Source organism: Entelurus aequoreus, linkage group LG01, assembly GCF_033978785.1.
Source record: "Entelurus aequoreus isolate RoL-2023_Sb linkage group LG01, RoL_Eaeq_v1.1, whole genome shotgun sequence".
Lineage (NCBI taxonomy): Eukaryota > Metazoa > Chordata > Actinopteri > Syngnathiformes > Syngnathidae > Entelurus > Entelurus aequoreus.
Window position 1 is genome coordinate 32,130,908 of NC_084731.1, and position 14,665 is coordinate 32,145,572.

Below are 14,665 nucleotides of genomic sequence, written 5' to 3' on the forward strand. Positions count from 1 at the left end.
ATTCACCAGCCGCCACTGATTATGATGCATTCTCATTTTAGGCAAAATATAAGACATTACTTTATTAACAGTATAATTGTAACCAGGAATAAGTCTTCAAGTAACAATATTCAAATACTAACATTGTTGGGTAAGACAGAATTTGTTTTTATTCTGAATCCAGTGAAACAGATTGGTGGTTTTAGCTGATATAAAGACTTACAGGTGTTTATATATGTTTATGTTAAAGTATTTGGCAGACGCTTTTATCCAAAGCGACATACATCAAAAATACATATAAAACAATGACTGTAAACATGATCATTTAAGGGAAGAATGTAATACAAAATATCAATACAAAGTGTCAAGACAGAATAAACTCTCTGCTGCTGCAGCAACAGAGATACAGTCTATAAGATATATAGATATCTAATGTATTCATACATTGTTTATGTAGGATATACGCATGTATATATAACCTAATCATATTGTTTCTTCAATTTAAAAATAGCTGACCGTTTTTTTCCCCTTCCTCTGGGATTATATTCCCAGTTTTGATCTCGGACGTCTGGTCATTTATAGCGTATAAGAATATTATATTACTGTTAAGAAAACTATGAATAATAAAACACGCCAAAACATGTGTCCTTTATCATAGCTACACATATAACAAAAAAGCGCGTGAAAATCAGTGTTATTCAGTGAGGTAAAATGAATTAAATGCGCTGACAGTTCATTGCTCCTGCCAAATGAATTGCACTAGTGGAGCGGATCACCACTCCAAGATGGCGGCCCCGCGTCTCGTCTGCGCCTGTAGGCAGTAGCGCGCGATGCTGCGTACCCTTATAAGATGTCTATGGTTATAACGTTAGCAGTGAGTTTACAGCCTCACTGATTTAACTACACAGCAAATAAAAGTCACGTTACTTAGCCAATAAACGTTAGCTTACATTCAAAACTTACCCTTCTTTGTGCATCTTCAAATGTCGAACGAAGTTGGAAGTTGTTACGTCTCCGTCTATAATATTCGAACTGCATGATTTGCATAGGGCTATTTGTTTTTTGTTGACCGAGTCGTAGTTTTAATACCCGAACAAAATTAACTTTGGCATAATTGTTTCTCACTGCCGCATTGTTTGACAATTCTTCTTCATTGGTTGTCCTGCAATTTGATTGGATGAGAGCTGTGGGATGAAAACAGCGTAGATCTAATTTGATTGGCTGTTGTACTGAGAGCACACCAGCTGACAGGAACAACACGCTGATAGACAGAATAAGAAAAGGAAAAATACGGAGCGGCGCGCTCCCATATAACTTTTTAATCTTTGGGTTTTGGGGAAAGTAGCAAGTCATGTCAAGTCAAAAGGCTCAAGTCCAAGTGAAGTCACAAGTCATTGATGTTAAAGTCTAAGTCGAGTTGCAAGTCTCTTTACATTTTGTCAAGTCGAGTCCAAAGTCATCAAATTCATGACTCGAGTCTGACTCGAGTCCAAGTCATGTGACTCGAGTCCACACCTCTGCAAGGAGGAATTTTCTCGTCGCCTGGACACCCTCCTCCCACCCTTAAAGACTGTTCCTCAGTCAGCAGGAAGCGTCTGGCATCCGCTTTCGGAGGGGGGGGATAGTACTGGTGGCTGTGCTGGTGTGATGGCGCAGCTGCAACCAGACAGGCTTCCCCCTGCCAGACTAATTCCACCTGTCTTCCGCTTTTCCCAGCCGCAGCCACCAGTCCCTCGGCTAGCCCCTGAGCTAGCACCAGTCCCTCGGCTAGCCCCTGAGCTAGCACCAGTCCCTCGGCTAGCCCCTAAGCTAGCTCCAGTCCCTCGGCTAGCCCCTGAGCTAGCACCAGCCCCTCGGCTAGCCCTCAAGCTAGCACCAGTCCCCAGTATAGCCCCCGCATCTCCTCCAGCTCCCAGGCTGACCCCCACGTCTCCTCCAGCTCCCAGGCTGGCCCTGACCTTCGTCCCTCGGCCAGTAGCGCCGACCACTGCACTTCGGCCAGTAGCGCCGACCTTTTCACCTCGGCCAGTAGCGCCGACCTCTGCACCTCGGCCAGCAGCGCCGACCTCTGCACCTCGGCGTGCAGTGTCGACCTCTGCACCTCGGCCTGCAGCGTCGACCTCTGCACCTCGGCCTGCAGCGTCGACCTCTGCTCCTCGGCCTGCAGCTTCGACCTCTGCACCTCGGCCTGCAGCGCCGACCTCTGCACCTCGGCCAGCTCCTCAGCTGCCCTCCTCTGCACCTCGGCCAGCTCCTCAGCTGCCCTCCTCGTCTCCGGCTACGATGACGTCTGCCGCTTCCACGCCGCCGAAGACGTCTGCCGCTTCCACGCCGCCGAAGACGTCTGCCGCTTCCACGCCGCCGATGACGTCTGCCGCTTCCACGCCGCGATGACGTCTGCCGCTTCCACGCCGCCGAAGTCTCATCCTCATTTTCGGCGAGACTCACCATGGCGACACTCGCGTCCGCCTTACCACGGCCAAGATGGTGGCCGTTCCTGGGTCGCCCGCCTCGCCGGTCTCAGCGCCGTTCTACTCGCCGCCGCCACCAGACTCGTCCCCGGTGGATTCGGGGACACTTGGGCCGGCGACCCACCACCAGTTCTCCCCTCCACCCTCCCTTGTGTCGTGAGTATGTTGTTCGTTTGTCTGTCTTGGGACATCTGGAATCTGTCCATAGGGGGGGATACTGTTACGGCTCAGACCCCTGCCATCCATGCGCACCTTGGGACACGCCCACGGCCGCGCAAACCCGGGGACGCGCCGCGCGCGTCTCCGCCCTGCAGCAGCCGCCAGCTGCAAACACTCACCGGTTATCTGCGCACCTGAAACTGATGAGGGCGTGCCGGATAAAGGCAGGGTGGACCCAAGGATCGGCGCGGGAACTTAGTTTTCTCATGGTGTACCGTAAGCGTCAAGCTTTATGCTCGCTCGTCTTGTTTTCCTCTCTGTGGCTTACTTGTCCCTTGTTTTCTCCCGTGTCCCCCGCAGAATTCCCTCCGTCGCCTTGGAAGTGAGCTGTGCGCCTCACTTCTCTGGACCCCTCTGGATTCTGACTGCCTCCCTTGATCCTCGACCCCCCACTTTGGACTCGGACTTCTTGACGCCCCTCTCAGCCCCACGGACCCCTGCTTGTATCCCGGATCACCTGTCTGCCCCCTGGACTTCCTCGTATCTCGTTCAACACTTTGGTAACACACATTCCAGTTAAATACTACACATAGTCTTACACCATACACACTCTTGTATTCTAGTTCACACTCCATTTCCTTAGTTTAGTTGTATTGTTTAGTATTATTATATATATATATATTGTCTATATATATAATAAATATTTGTATATACTGCCCCCTGGTGTATGTTTGCCGTCACCTCCCCTTAGTAGTCCAACCATTACAAAATGGAGCGGAGTAAGAGTAGTGTTTCTTCTTTATAAATATACTCAAGTAAAAGTAAAAGTATGTTGCATTAGAACTACTTTTAGAAGTACAATTTATCCCAAAAGTTACTCAAGTAGATCATGTAACGGAGTAAATGTAGCGCGTTACTACCCACCTCTGCCGGTAACTAATAAGTGTGAGTGACAGTGAGAAAAGCTCTGACTCAATGCTGGGTTGAACATTATAAATCTCAAGGTCGTCAATACTGACTAAGACACTTGGTCACTTGTGTGTGAGTGACAAATATAAAAGCTGTGACTCGCTATATTTTTCAGTATGCAACCCTTGGTGGAAAAAGTTTGGACACCCCTGATTTAATGGAATGAAAGTGCAGTACAAACTCAGAGTAGGTGGATCGATCCAAATAGCAATAATACTGATACCAAGTAAAGTATCAAAATCATTTAATGGGATTAAAAAAAGTCCAGACATCAGTATCGGTATTTACTTTGCATCGAATCGATAGTAACATTTCTAGTATCACCCACCCTGTAGCACAAATTGTGTTTTAAGTGTGATCATGAAAACTGTATTACTAACATTTGTCCACTAGAGAGCAGCACACTGACTGTGATGCCTTATGAGCATCCAGTGAACATATTTGTACCTTGCATCCCTCACAGGAGCTGACCCCATAGTGGTATCCAGACGACTTGTCCTGGCACACGAAACAAGGCTTGTAGATGCGAGGCGGCGGCGGAGGAGACGGTGAGCTGGGCACCATCTCCTCGGAACTGGTGCTCTGGGTCTCCACCGCTGCACACACAAGAAGAAGAAGAAGCAGCACGTAAGTTATCTGAGCATCATGACTTGTTAAAGATCAGAGGGCGTGTGGTCAGTGGGGGCGCCCGCTCTGAGACAGGAGGCCAACTCAAAAGATTTCTTTAAGAGAAAAGGGAGGAGGCAAGCTGCGGATTGACAGCGACTTAAAAGACACACAATTAGCCTGATGGCCAGATGGGCCTGCTGATAAAATGCTGATTGGCAGCTGAGATTTGATTGGCTTCTCCTTTACTGGCCAACAGGGGAAGGGGGCATCATTCCTCAATTTTTTTTTTTTTGGTTGAGTTTTGTGTGTGTTTGTGTTCATGAGCTCACATTTTTTACGTGCGCCGCCGTCCAATGAGACGAGCCCATATACCTCCTGGCCCATGTGAACAAACAAAGGCCGGATGTTTACGAGGCCAGCGAGGCCTCTCTCTCCTCTTCTCGCATTATGACATTTGTTCAACAAATAGTCGTCATTTAGTTTATTTGGTCTAAAAAAAAAAAAAAGTGACATTCAAGCACATCGCGGGTGGTTGTTTGCTCACTTCAACATGTGTGAAAGGTAGTAGGAAGAAGCAGAGCTTATTCAATGCTACCCGTGTAGATCCATATTAAAATAATGAATACACAAAAACAAAAGAGAAAAGTCAGTAAGGAAATGATGATGTAATGATCAGGGAGTAAAACATGTAGTGATAAGTACTGCATAATAAGCAATACTTAAGTTGAAAAGAGTAAAATTGGCATGAATACTAGTGCACAGATAAATACAGGGTATGTTGTGTAATGAACACTTAGACTTAGACTAACTTTATTGATCCTCAAGGGAAATTGTTCCACCCAGTAGCTCAGTTTCAAAGGATGGAAAGGTTAATGCAGGTATTAAGTAGACTAAAAATGTACCATAGTAGCAATATAAAATATAACATGTATGTATTATTTACTAATTATGTATACAGTATATAATATATACTGATATATTATATTATTATATTGTATTATATTTTTATATAATATATACAATGTATAACAAATCCCAATTACCATGTACAATATTACAGTATATGTAACAGCTGCAGCAACAACAAAAAAAGGGGCAGCATAAAAGAGAGTAGATCCAGCAGAAAATATTCATTATAAACAAAGACAGGTAGCTAACATAGAAGCAGTCAGGTAATAGACAGATAACATCTAATGCTGTATGGCGAGTATGAACATATAATAGCTGATAGATTATTACAGGAGGTTTCCACCTGATTTAAGTGTCAAAAATATTTGATTATACAATATCTTTATAACTGTTGTATTCAGACATTACACCTCTAATGACAAATTAGTACTAAATAGCATAAAGACAACAACTGAACTGTTAAAGTGTATTTCATCATTTGGCTCCGAAATATAATTTCAAACACAAATAGCTCACCTCTGCTTTCGTTTAGCTCATTATGCAAGTTGCTGATTTATTATATGCCGAGATACTAATAAACCTTAAACATGCTCATATTACCAGAGTGCATTTTGTAAATTTTTTGAGATATGTAACACAAACCAAGAGCAGCCATGACAACAACGTTTACCCACAGCTTGTGTTTTTTTCCCCTTCAAAACCAACAAGTGGCAGCAGAAGTCAGCCTGGTCCACATTTAGAGGTGATGAGGACTGAAGAAGCAGATTGCCTTTCAACTTTCACCTTCACTCACCCCAACTTCACCTTCCTCTGCCCAGTCCCACCCCCACCCCCTTGTTTCCTGGCCCTAAATTCCTCAGCGCAGGCAGGACGGAGTTTAATAGTCGCCCCGGCTTACAAGCGGCCCTATAAAGGTTGTGTCTGGGATGGGAAGGAGGCCCCCGGTCAGGCTGACGGCCCTTTTTATTGGCATCCAGTCACCTTGGGCAGCTATTCACACCAACAGTTCTGGCCAAGCATCCCCTTCCTTGTAAAAAATAAAATAAAATAGGAGCGTGGGGGTCAAACCCCCCCGAGTCAGTACCCCCCTTCTTGTCACCTTGAAACGGCGAGCAAGCACAGGACCAGACCAAATGTGCCCCCCCTACACACACACACCCCTGGAGCAACCTCAATGTGAACCCAGCAGCCCGTCATTAACAAGAGTGGTAAGGTTTCAGTACGCAGAGAGGTAAAGCACAAAGGAATAATCCAATAAAAACAAAGCGGTCCAAAATGAAAAGGAGAAAGAAAAGAGCAGGAAGGAGGTGAACGTGAGGACACAAACTTCTCAGTGGACGACCTGAGGGTGGAATAAAACCCTTGACCATTTAACTTTGGCCTTGGCTGAAGAGGGTCATTACTAACTACTTGCCCAGCAGGCGCTTTCAAAAGTTCAATGTGGCCAATTCACACTCATGTGGAAAATGACACAACATGCAAACCTCCTGATTAAGGTTGACTAAAACTGAATACATTTTTCCCATTCAAATAATCAGTTACATATACCCCAAAATATGAACACAAGAAACATTTTATAGAGAACAATTCTATTTTTACATGCCGAAAACTATGTGAAATACCGGTACTTATAAATGACAAATGAAATGGATAGATGAACATTAAACATCACTTCCTACTAGGGCTGTCAAAATTAACGCATCAATTCGGATTAATCCATTATTATTATTATTATTATTAAAGATGCAATTAACTAGAGGTGCAAAGATTCGTTGTAACACCGATTCTAATCATAATTTGATGTTGCTGATACGATTCAGGGACGATATTAGTTTATTTAGAACAGGTGTGTCAAACTCATTTTAGCTCAGGGGCCGCATGGAGGAAAATCTGTGCACACGTGGGCCGGACTATTAAAAACATGGCATTAAAACAAAAAAATAAAGACAACTTCAGATTGTTTTCTTTGTCTTACTTTGGCTAAAAATAGAACAAACACATTCTGAAAATATTACAATAAAAATATAGACAAAAAAATACAGGCAGCGGTAAAGTTGAAGGAAAGAAGAAAGTGAATGAATATTTATAACTGAATACATTTACATATGCATAAAAAATAGTTTTCAATGAATTAAGTTACGTTTATGACAACCTTTTTCCAAAACACAATATAGAATGTGAGATATAACAGGATAATGCATACATTTATCATTTGTTTTCAAAACGGTTACAAAAAAGTGGGACCCCATTTTTATGACTTGATGGGGTCCCTGGAACCCACTTTTGAAAAGTCCTACACTGATGGAGTATTGCTGCGTGCAAAACAGCCGCAGGCGGCTGTGGCCTGCGGGCCGGTTCTGATACTAATAAAATATCATCCCGGGGGCCATAGATAATTCATTCGCGGGCCGGATCTGGCCCACGGGCCTTGACTTCGACAACCCTGATTTACAACAATACCATCCGAAATGATTCAGTGTGTTAAAACCGATCTACTAACTTTTTAGCCAAAAATATCAAACCAGTGTTACTGTGAAATAAATATTGGACACTACTGGTGACGTTTCCTACATTTTTGTTATTTCTTGTAAGGGAATTAGGTATGAATGAATAATGGATACAAACAAGCAAGTAAACAACAATTAATGACCACTGCATTCTCATCTTATTTGAATAAAGTGCAACCAACACTTTAGGTTAAATTAACAAAAGGAAACCTTTTCTGCTCACCTTTCAGATATTCAAGAATTGTTAAATAAATGTACAGTAACCAACATTTTAACAGTAGATTTAGTTGTTACTTCTGCTTGTGTTTTTCAACATACAAATAATACAATATTACCGGTATAATCAAAAATAAAGTGCAACCAACATCTCTTCAGGTTGAATTGAGTTTTCAACCTTGAGTTTGTCAAAATCTACTCGCATCACATTCGAACTCGTATGACGTCATCCATGCAGCAACACAGACATGACAAGTCAACAAATATTCAAACTGTTACTCTACTTTCATTTCAATAAACAGCAGTGCAGTAACATATATCAAAGGAGCAAGGGAAACCAACTCCTACTTTGCGTTGCTACTCTGAACGCTGCTCTGCCTGGGCAGTCAGCATGTGTGAAATGCCATCATGGCGCCATGGAGAAATTTGTCATGTTGCCATTGTTGAGTTGAGTTGAGTTTTTTTCGAGCATGAACACACTTGCAATATGATACATCACATAATTCCATATAATTTCTCTTTACAATATGTCCGAAAAGGAGTAGGAAGAAGCAGGGCTTATTTAATCCTACCCCTTTCCCACATTGTAATTTTCATATCCTACAAACAGTGACAGACTTTATTTTATGTATTTATTTATTTATTTGAATTAGGACAATGCATATTCATCAACAAAGAGCAACAATGTAAATATGCTAGAGTTAGCACAATAGCTAATTTTCATCCGTTGTCCTAAGGCAGGTTAATACAGTAAACATTCAACAGGTCATGATACAAAAGAATACATAAATCACAAGATATTACACATTAAAAGCATAACGTGAGCACAGACCATGGACAAAAAAATAAAAGAAACAACAAACAAAAAAAACAAGTGGATAATCTAATTGTGCGTGGACTTATTAAGAACATCTCTGTCTTTACAAAAGCCTAAGTGTTTCCACACACTGGATGGCAATAGTAGCTTGTTCATTTCTCAGTTTGCCTATTTTTGTTGCGGCTACCGGAACAAAAATAGTGTTTTGATGGCGCGTGGCTATGACATCACAGACGGGCGACAGACTCGCGTAAATGTTAACATCTTTATTTAAAAGTTGTAAAACAACTGTATTTAAAGTCTGCTGTTCTTAAAGTCAATATTTATTTCATAGTATTGATAGAATCTATTAATTACCTTTTAAACCAATGTTAAATCGATATATAACAACGCATCTTTGGGGTTCACCCGGATTTGATCTTCTGATGTGACTGGAACTTTTTGGATTTAAATGTACCTAAAACCAAATAATTCATTATTGATTTTAGACGCAAGAAGGAAATTTCTACGGAGCGCATCATACATAACAAAAAAGTTGACATTGTTTCATCATATAAATATTTGGAGACCTTTTTTGACGACCAACTCAAGTTTGATGTGAACACAGATTTTATAGTGAAGCGAGCACAACAGAGAATTCATTTTCTCAGGAAATTAAATTATTTCTCTATCGGGCCTGTTATACTCTGTCATTTTTTATCAAACATTTATTAAGAGTCCTATGTGTTTTTCTTTTATTTGTTGGTTTTACTGTCTTTCAGTTAAAGACTGAAACAGCCTGACGAGTATTGTTAAGTCTTGCTCTAAGATTAAAACTAAGAGACTTAAACTTCTTCTGCAACCAGCAAATCCTCCGAAAGGCAAAGAGCATTTTAGCCTCCCCGAGCCATGTCCTTGCGGGGGAATTCTCTGTATTGCCTTCAGGGCGACGTTATGCCCTTCCAATGTGTAAAACAAATCGCTTTTCCAAATCATTCGTCCCCTCTGCACTCAGACTCAAAAACTTTTAATTTTTTCTGAGTGTTGTATGGTTTATGTATTTATTGACTATTTATTTATTGTGGGTCATGTGTAGGCTTTGTGAACCACGACAACCTGCTGCTCAAAATGAATTGCCCCTTGAGGGATTAATAAAGTTGTTTGAATTGAATTGAATATATATATATATATATATATATATATATATATATATATATATATATATATATATATATATATATATATATATATATATATATATATATATATATATATATTGGGTGTTCCATTCGTTCAAATAAAGAGATAGGAAAGAGCTTTTATAGAGTCCCGAAATAAGTCGTTCATAAAAGTAATAAAGTCAGGGAAAAAAACGAAAGTGCGTCAAAGGAAATTGCTCTTAAAAATATCCCTTGCATCATCTTGTGGAACACAATCAGACCATTCCCGTGTTTGAAGTGATCACTTTGTGAAATGTTTGTTTGAACATTTTAATTTGATTGAGAAACTTCCTGTGATGCAATACCGTTTATTCTCTACTATGTTAGTAGTGTTTGAGAGCAGAACTAAACTTAAAGAAATGACCAGCGATCGCATTAGTTTGTGTTCTTTTGTGGTTGCTATGCCTAAATATAACTATGAAGACCTGGTTGTGCAAATAAACTATCGTCATGTTAAGTCCAAGTAATAAATATTGTGATTGCTGGTCCAATCCACCTTATTTTCATTGTCAATTTTCATTACAGAAACTAAAAGCTTAGTTGTTGTTGTGCAGGACAGCCAAGTGCTTTATTCGACACAGATGACCACATTATAGCATCTTTGGTGCTATTGGTTGGCATTAAGAAAATATCCTTAATAGTATTAATAAACTAGATGTATAAATCTCTCGTACAGCATAAACTGAAATTTGATATCGCTAGCAAACATTGCTGAACAAAAGGGACATTTATAGCTAAAAAAAATTAGAAAATATGAACTTCAAAGCATAAAAACAACTGCAGATATGAATTGTAAATGACAGACTAATATTTGTAGCAGGAAATCAACTGCAATCAAACTTATCCTTTTTCTCATTAGTGTCACGATCACAACAGCACGGCACTCGTTATATCAATCAAATACATTACTTAGTGTTGCACGAATAAATCCAACATTGTCTTTTACGGATTATTGCTCAATTGGTGGACCCCTCAGATGTAAAGACATGTCTTTCCAATATTTTCTCCTTTAAATCCTTGTAAGTGTCGGAAGGAAGTGAGGTCGAGGCAAACAGTAACGTCTCGGTGAGGATGAATGGTTTAAATCTTTCAAAAAGTATTTTTCTTAAGAGTGTATAAATTCACGCCATCCCATTTTAAATATGTTTTCATGATTGCTTAATCTGCCTCTAAACCTTTCAAAATACACCCAAATTTGCACTGATGCAGGTAAATAAACAATAGCCTAATGGAACTCTAGACCATCACCTGAAACCCGGAAGTGCCTCTCGTCACGTGATTGCTATTCAGCAATACACAATTGATATCCCTAATATTGACAGCTAAAATCTTTTGATGCAAATCATTGCTGGTGGTGAGTGAAAAACTGACCTACAATGTGTTAGGCTTTTAGAGCTCAGGTGAGGGGGTGTGGGCAGGGCCAAAGCTGTCACCTGACGTTTGTTGATACAGCAACATTGTAAAGAGAACGTTTCAGGGAAGGGGAAGAAAAAGCTGGTATTGACAGCTGGGTAGCGCTTCTGGCGCCAGCAGAGAGGTAGCGACTGACAACCACGTCTGAGTGTGGTGAGAAAAAGGCGAGCAGGCGTGACGTGAGGAAGAGACGGGCTGCGGTGGTGAGGTGGGGGCGGGGGGTTGGGTGTGCTACCTGGCGTGACGAAAAAAGAGGGAGAGGAGCCAAAAACTGTCAGAGAGCTGTCATCACCCTGAACTGAGTTCCACCTTGCAGGCTGGGCTTGAAGAAACAGCAACCTGGTCTTAACCTGCACCTCACCTCTGTGTGTGTGTGCGTTAGTGTGTGTGTGTGTGTGTGTGTGTGTGTGTCACTACATCAATCAGCAGCACACCTTTGTTGGAGCCACAAGAGACAACATGACGGGTAGGAATCAGCGTCCAATTCAAACATCATCTCCTCTCACTGAAGCCACAACATCCTGGCAAGTTGATGACTTTGTCTCAATTACCTGGCTTACACTTAGTCTTTTGAGTGCATAAGTGTACACACTGACAAGTACTGCAAGATACAGTACACTGTCAGTGCTTAAAAATGTTGTCAAAGTGGTGAGTGCGTAGTGTGGACATGAAATGAAGCACTAGGGGTGTAATGGTACATGTGATACTACTCTCATGTGGTGGCACGAAACAGACTGTTATTTCTTTCTTTGATTTACTGAAGAATTTACCACGGCAATGGTATAGTGTTTAATACTGTTGTACATAGTCACCATCTTGCGCAAAAAAAGGAACTAAACAAAAAGCGACAGCGTAATTTCCGCTACATTGGAGTTGGGGTAAAAGCTAGCTTGAAAAACTCAAACTGCACTTTTTTTGGAATCGTTCACAATCATTATGAAAGACATGACGGATGGAGGCAGCACGGTGGGAGAGGGGTTAGTGCGTCTGCCTCACAATACGAAGGTCCTGAGTAGTCGTGAGTTCAATCCCGGCCTCGGGATCTTTCTGTGTGGAGTTTGCATGTTCTCCCCGTGACTGCGTGGGTTCCCTCCGGGTACTCCGGCTTCCTCCCACCTCCAAAGACATGCACCTGGGGATAGGTTGATTGGCAACACTAAATTGGCCCTAGTGTGTGAATGTGAGTGTGAATGTTGTCTGTCTATCTGTGTTGGCCCTGCGATGAAGTGGCGACTTGTCCAGGGTGTACCCCGCCTTCCGCCCGATTGTAGCTGAGATAGGCTCCAGCGACCCCGAAGGGAATAAGCGGTAGCAAATGGATGGATGGATGACGACGGATGGATTTTTTTTAATGCATTCTAAATATTAAATAAACGTTACAGCGGGCGGAGCCAATGGGAGCTCCACTATTCCGCCCATAAAATCCGATTAACAGCCATTCAAAAGGTGCCAACAATACTCCATTTACATTTTGGGACTTGAATATTAACCAAGTAGTAGTGATATTATTATATTAAACGCTAGCGCAGAAGAAATATTTATAGCGGCGCCGTGATCACTTCCTGTGTGCCTTCGTTTACGTCATCGACTGGTCTGCGGCTTTCTCGCTTTCCTGCTCCCTGTAAATTTATTGTAGATCATAAATCATGCATCTCACCTGCACATGAGATGTCTGGGTACGTAATCTGACAAGTTAGGACACTGTGACAGCCATTTTGGAGCCGCAGATGGCGAGAAAGACACAAAAAAATGCTTGTCACCACCCAACCCCCCCACCCCGATTCTTCGCGAGGATTATCAGACATTCTTCACCTAAATGGGAATATATGAACATCCTCGTAGTCGGCATCCTATTGACAGCAGACATTGTACAGTAAGTGATGTTTTATTCTAAAGTCTACAGTGAGCAGAAATCAGTGATGAAGAAAAAAATAAAAAGCAAACGTAATGCGTTTTTGAAATTAATGCGAAATTAATATGGCTAAAATTATCAAAATAGGTAAATATTAAATGTTATTATAAATGTGCTCATTACTACATAGCATATATACTTACACCATGTATATAAAACCCGAATGGAGGTGTTTGGATGTTTTTTAGGGGCTCTATAGGCAGAATTGAACGGCTCCCATAGGCTCCATTGTAAGTTAACTTTTGATTGTATTTATTTATTATTTAGAATTCATTGAAAAAAATAAAAAATTTGCTTTAATTACTAGACAACTGAGAAGCGGTACGGAAATCAACTGGCACATATTTTATCTTGTGGTCCAATGTTGGTGAGAATGCTTCATCAAGTGGTTGCAATTCAATTTAAAAAGGAGAGAAGAAGCAGATAAAGTTAAAGTACCAATGATAGTCACACACACACTAGGTGTGGTGAAATTATCCTCTGCATTTGACCCATCACCCTTGATCACCCCCTTGGAGGTGAGGGGAGCAGTGAGCAGCAGCGGTGGCCACGCCCGGCAATCATTTTGCTGATTTAACCCTCAATTCCAACCCTTGATGCTGAGTGTCAAGCAGGGAGGTAAAGGGTCCCATTGCGTTGTTAAAATTTCTATACAGTATAAAGAAGTATTCCATCTGAGACACAGCTTTACTGTTGCCTACATCAACATTCTGTTATCCCTCAAGTGCTGACACTTGTTTGTGTTCTCTTTCTTGTCACCCACAATTTAATGCAACAACAACAACCCAGTTTGGCCTTGAAGTTTACGCCTAGTTCACGTTTGAAAAGCCGCCTGTCCTTTAGGCGCTGGCGGTGTTTCAGTTGGACTTGACCAATCTGCCACATTGTGTTCACAAGTCCTAGACAATGAAAGGCCAAGACTAATGTCATGTGTCATGTGTGAACGCTAAACACACACACACAAACACTCACACACACACACACACACACACACTCACACACACACACACACACACACACTGCAGCAGCATGTGGTTGCTTTTACACTGACATTGAAGGTGTGTTGTTTTTTTATTGCTTGTGTGTGTGTGTGTGTGTGTGTGTGTGTGTGCGAGACACAATGACATATGGCGTGCAGCTCCACTTCACCCTTCCAACTTTGCACATCACAAAAGTAGACACTGGCCTAGGGCCCTACTCGGCATAACACTGGGGATAGCTGGGGTGACACTCCAAGAAATGGACTTAAAGTAAGGGGTGTCCCAATCCAACATTGGTCCGGTGTCAGCAAAGTATCAAAGATATCTATGAATGTTCTCATTCATCCAGGTCATTGTCATCTCAGGGCATTCAATCGATCGCAACTGGACTGTTTGGTCTGTCTTAGAAGACGTTTTGCCGCTCATCCTTGTAGGCTTCATCAGTTCATGCTCATAGACTCAGATTGGTCAGATCAGTATCAAATAATCATTTTATTGTTATCAAAATTAACAACGAAATTAAGT

The 14,665-nt window shown here is 41.7% G+C and overlaps 1 protein-coding gene across 2 annotated transcripts in view; it reads right to left on the bottom strand.

Moving 5' to 3' along the window:
* LOC133650634 (retinoic acid receptor gamma-A-like) overlaps window positions 1–14,665 on the bottom strand; it is a 75,120-nt gene that overhangs the window by 11,039 nt on the left and 49,416 nt on the right. For both annotated transcript variants that reach the window (XM_062048125.1, XM_062048134.1), the window contains one exon: window positions 4,026–4,174. In XM_062048125.1, coding sequence (XP_061904109.1) covers window positions 4,026–4,174 — 149 coding nt within the window. The remainder of the gene's footprint in view (window positions 1–4,025; window positions 4,175–14,665) is intronic.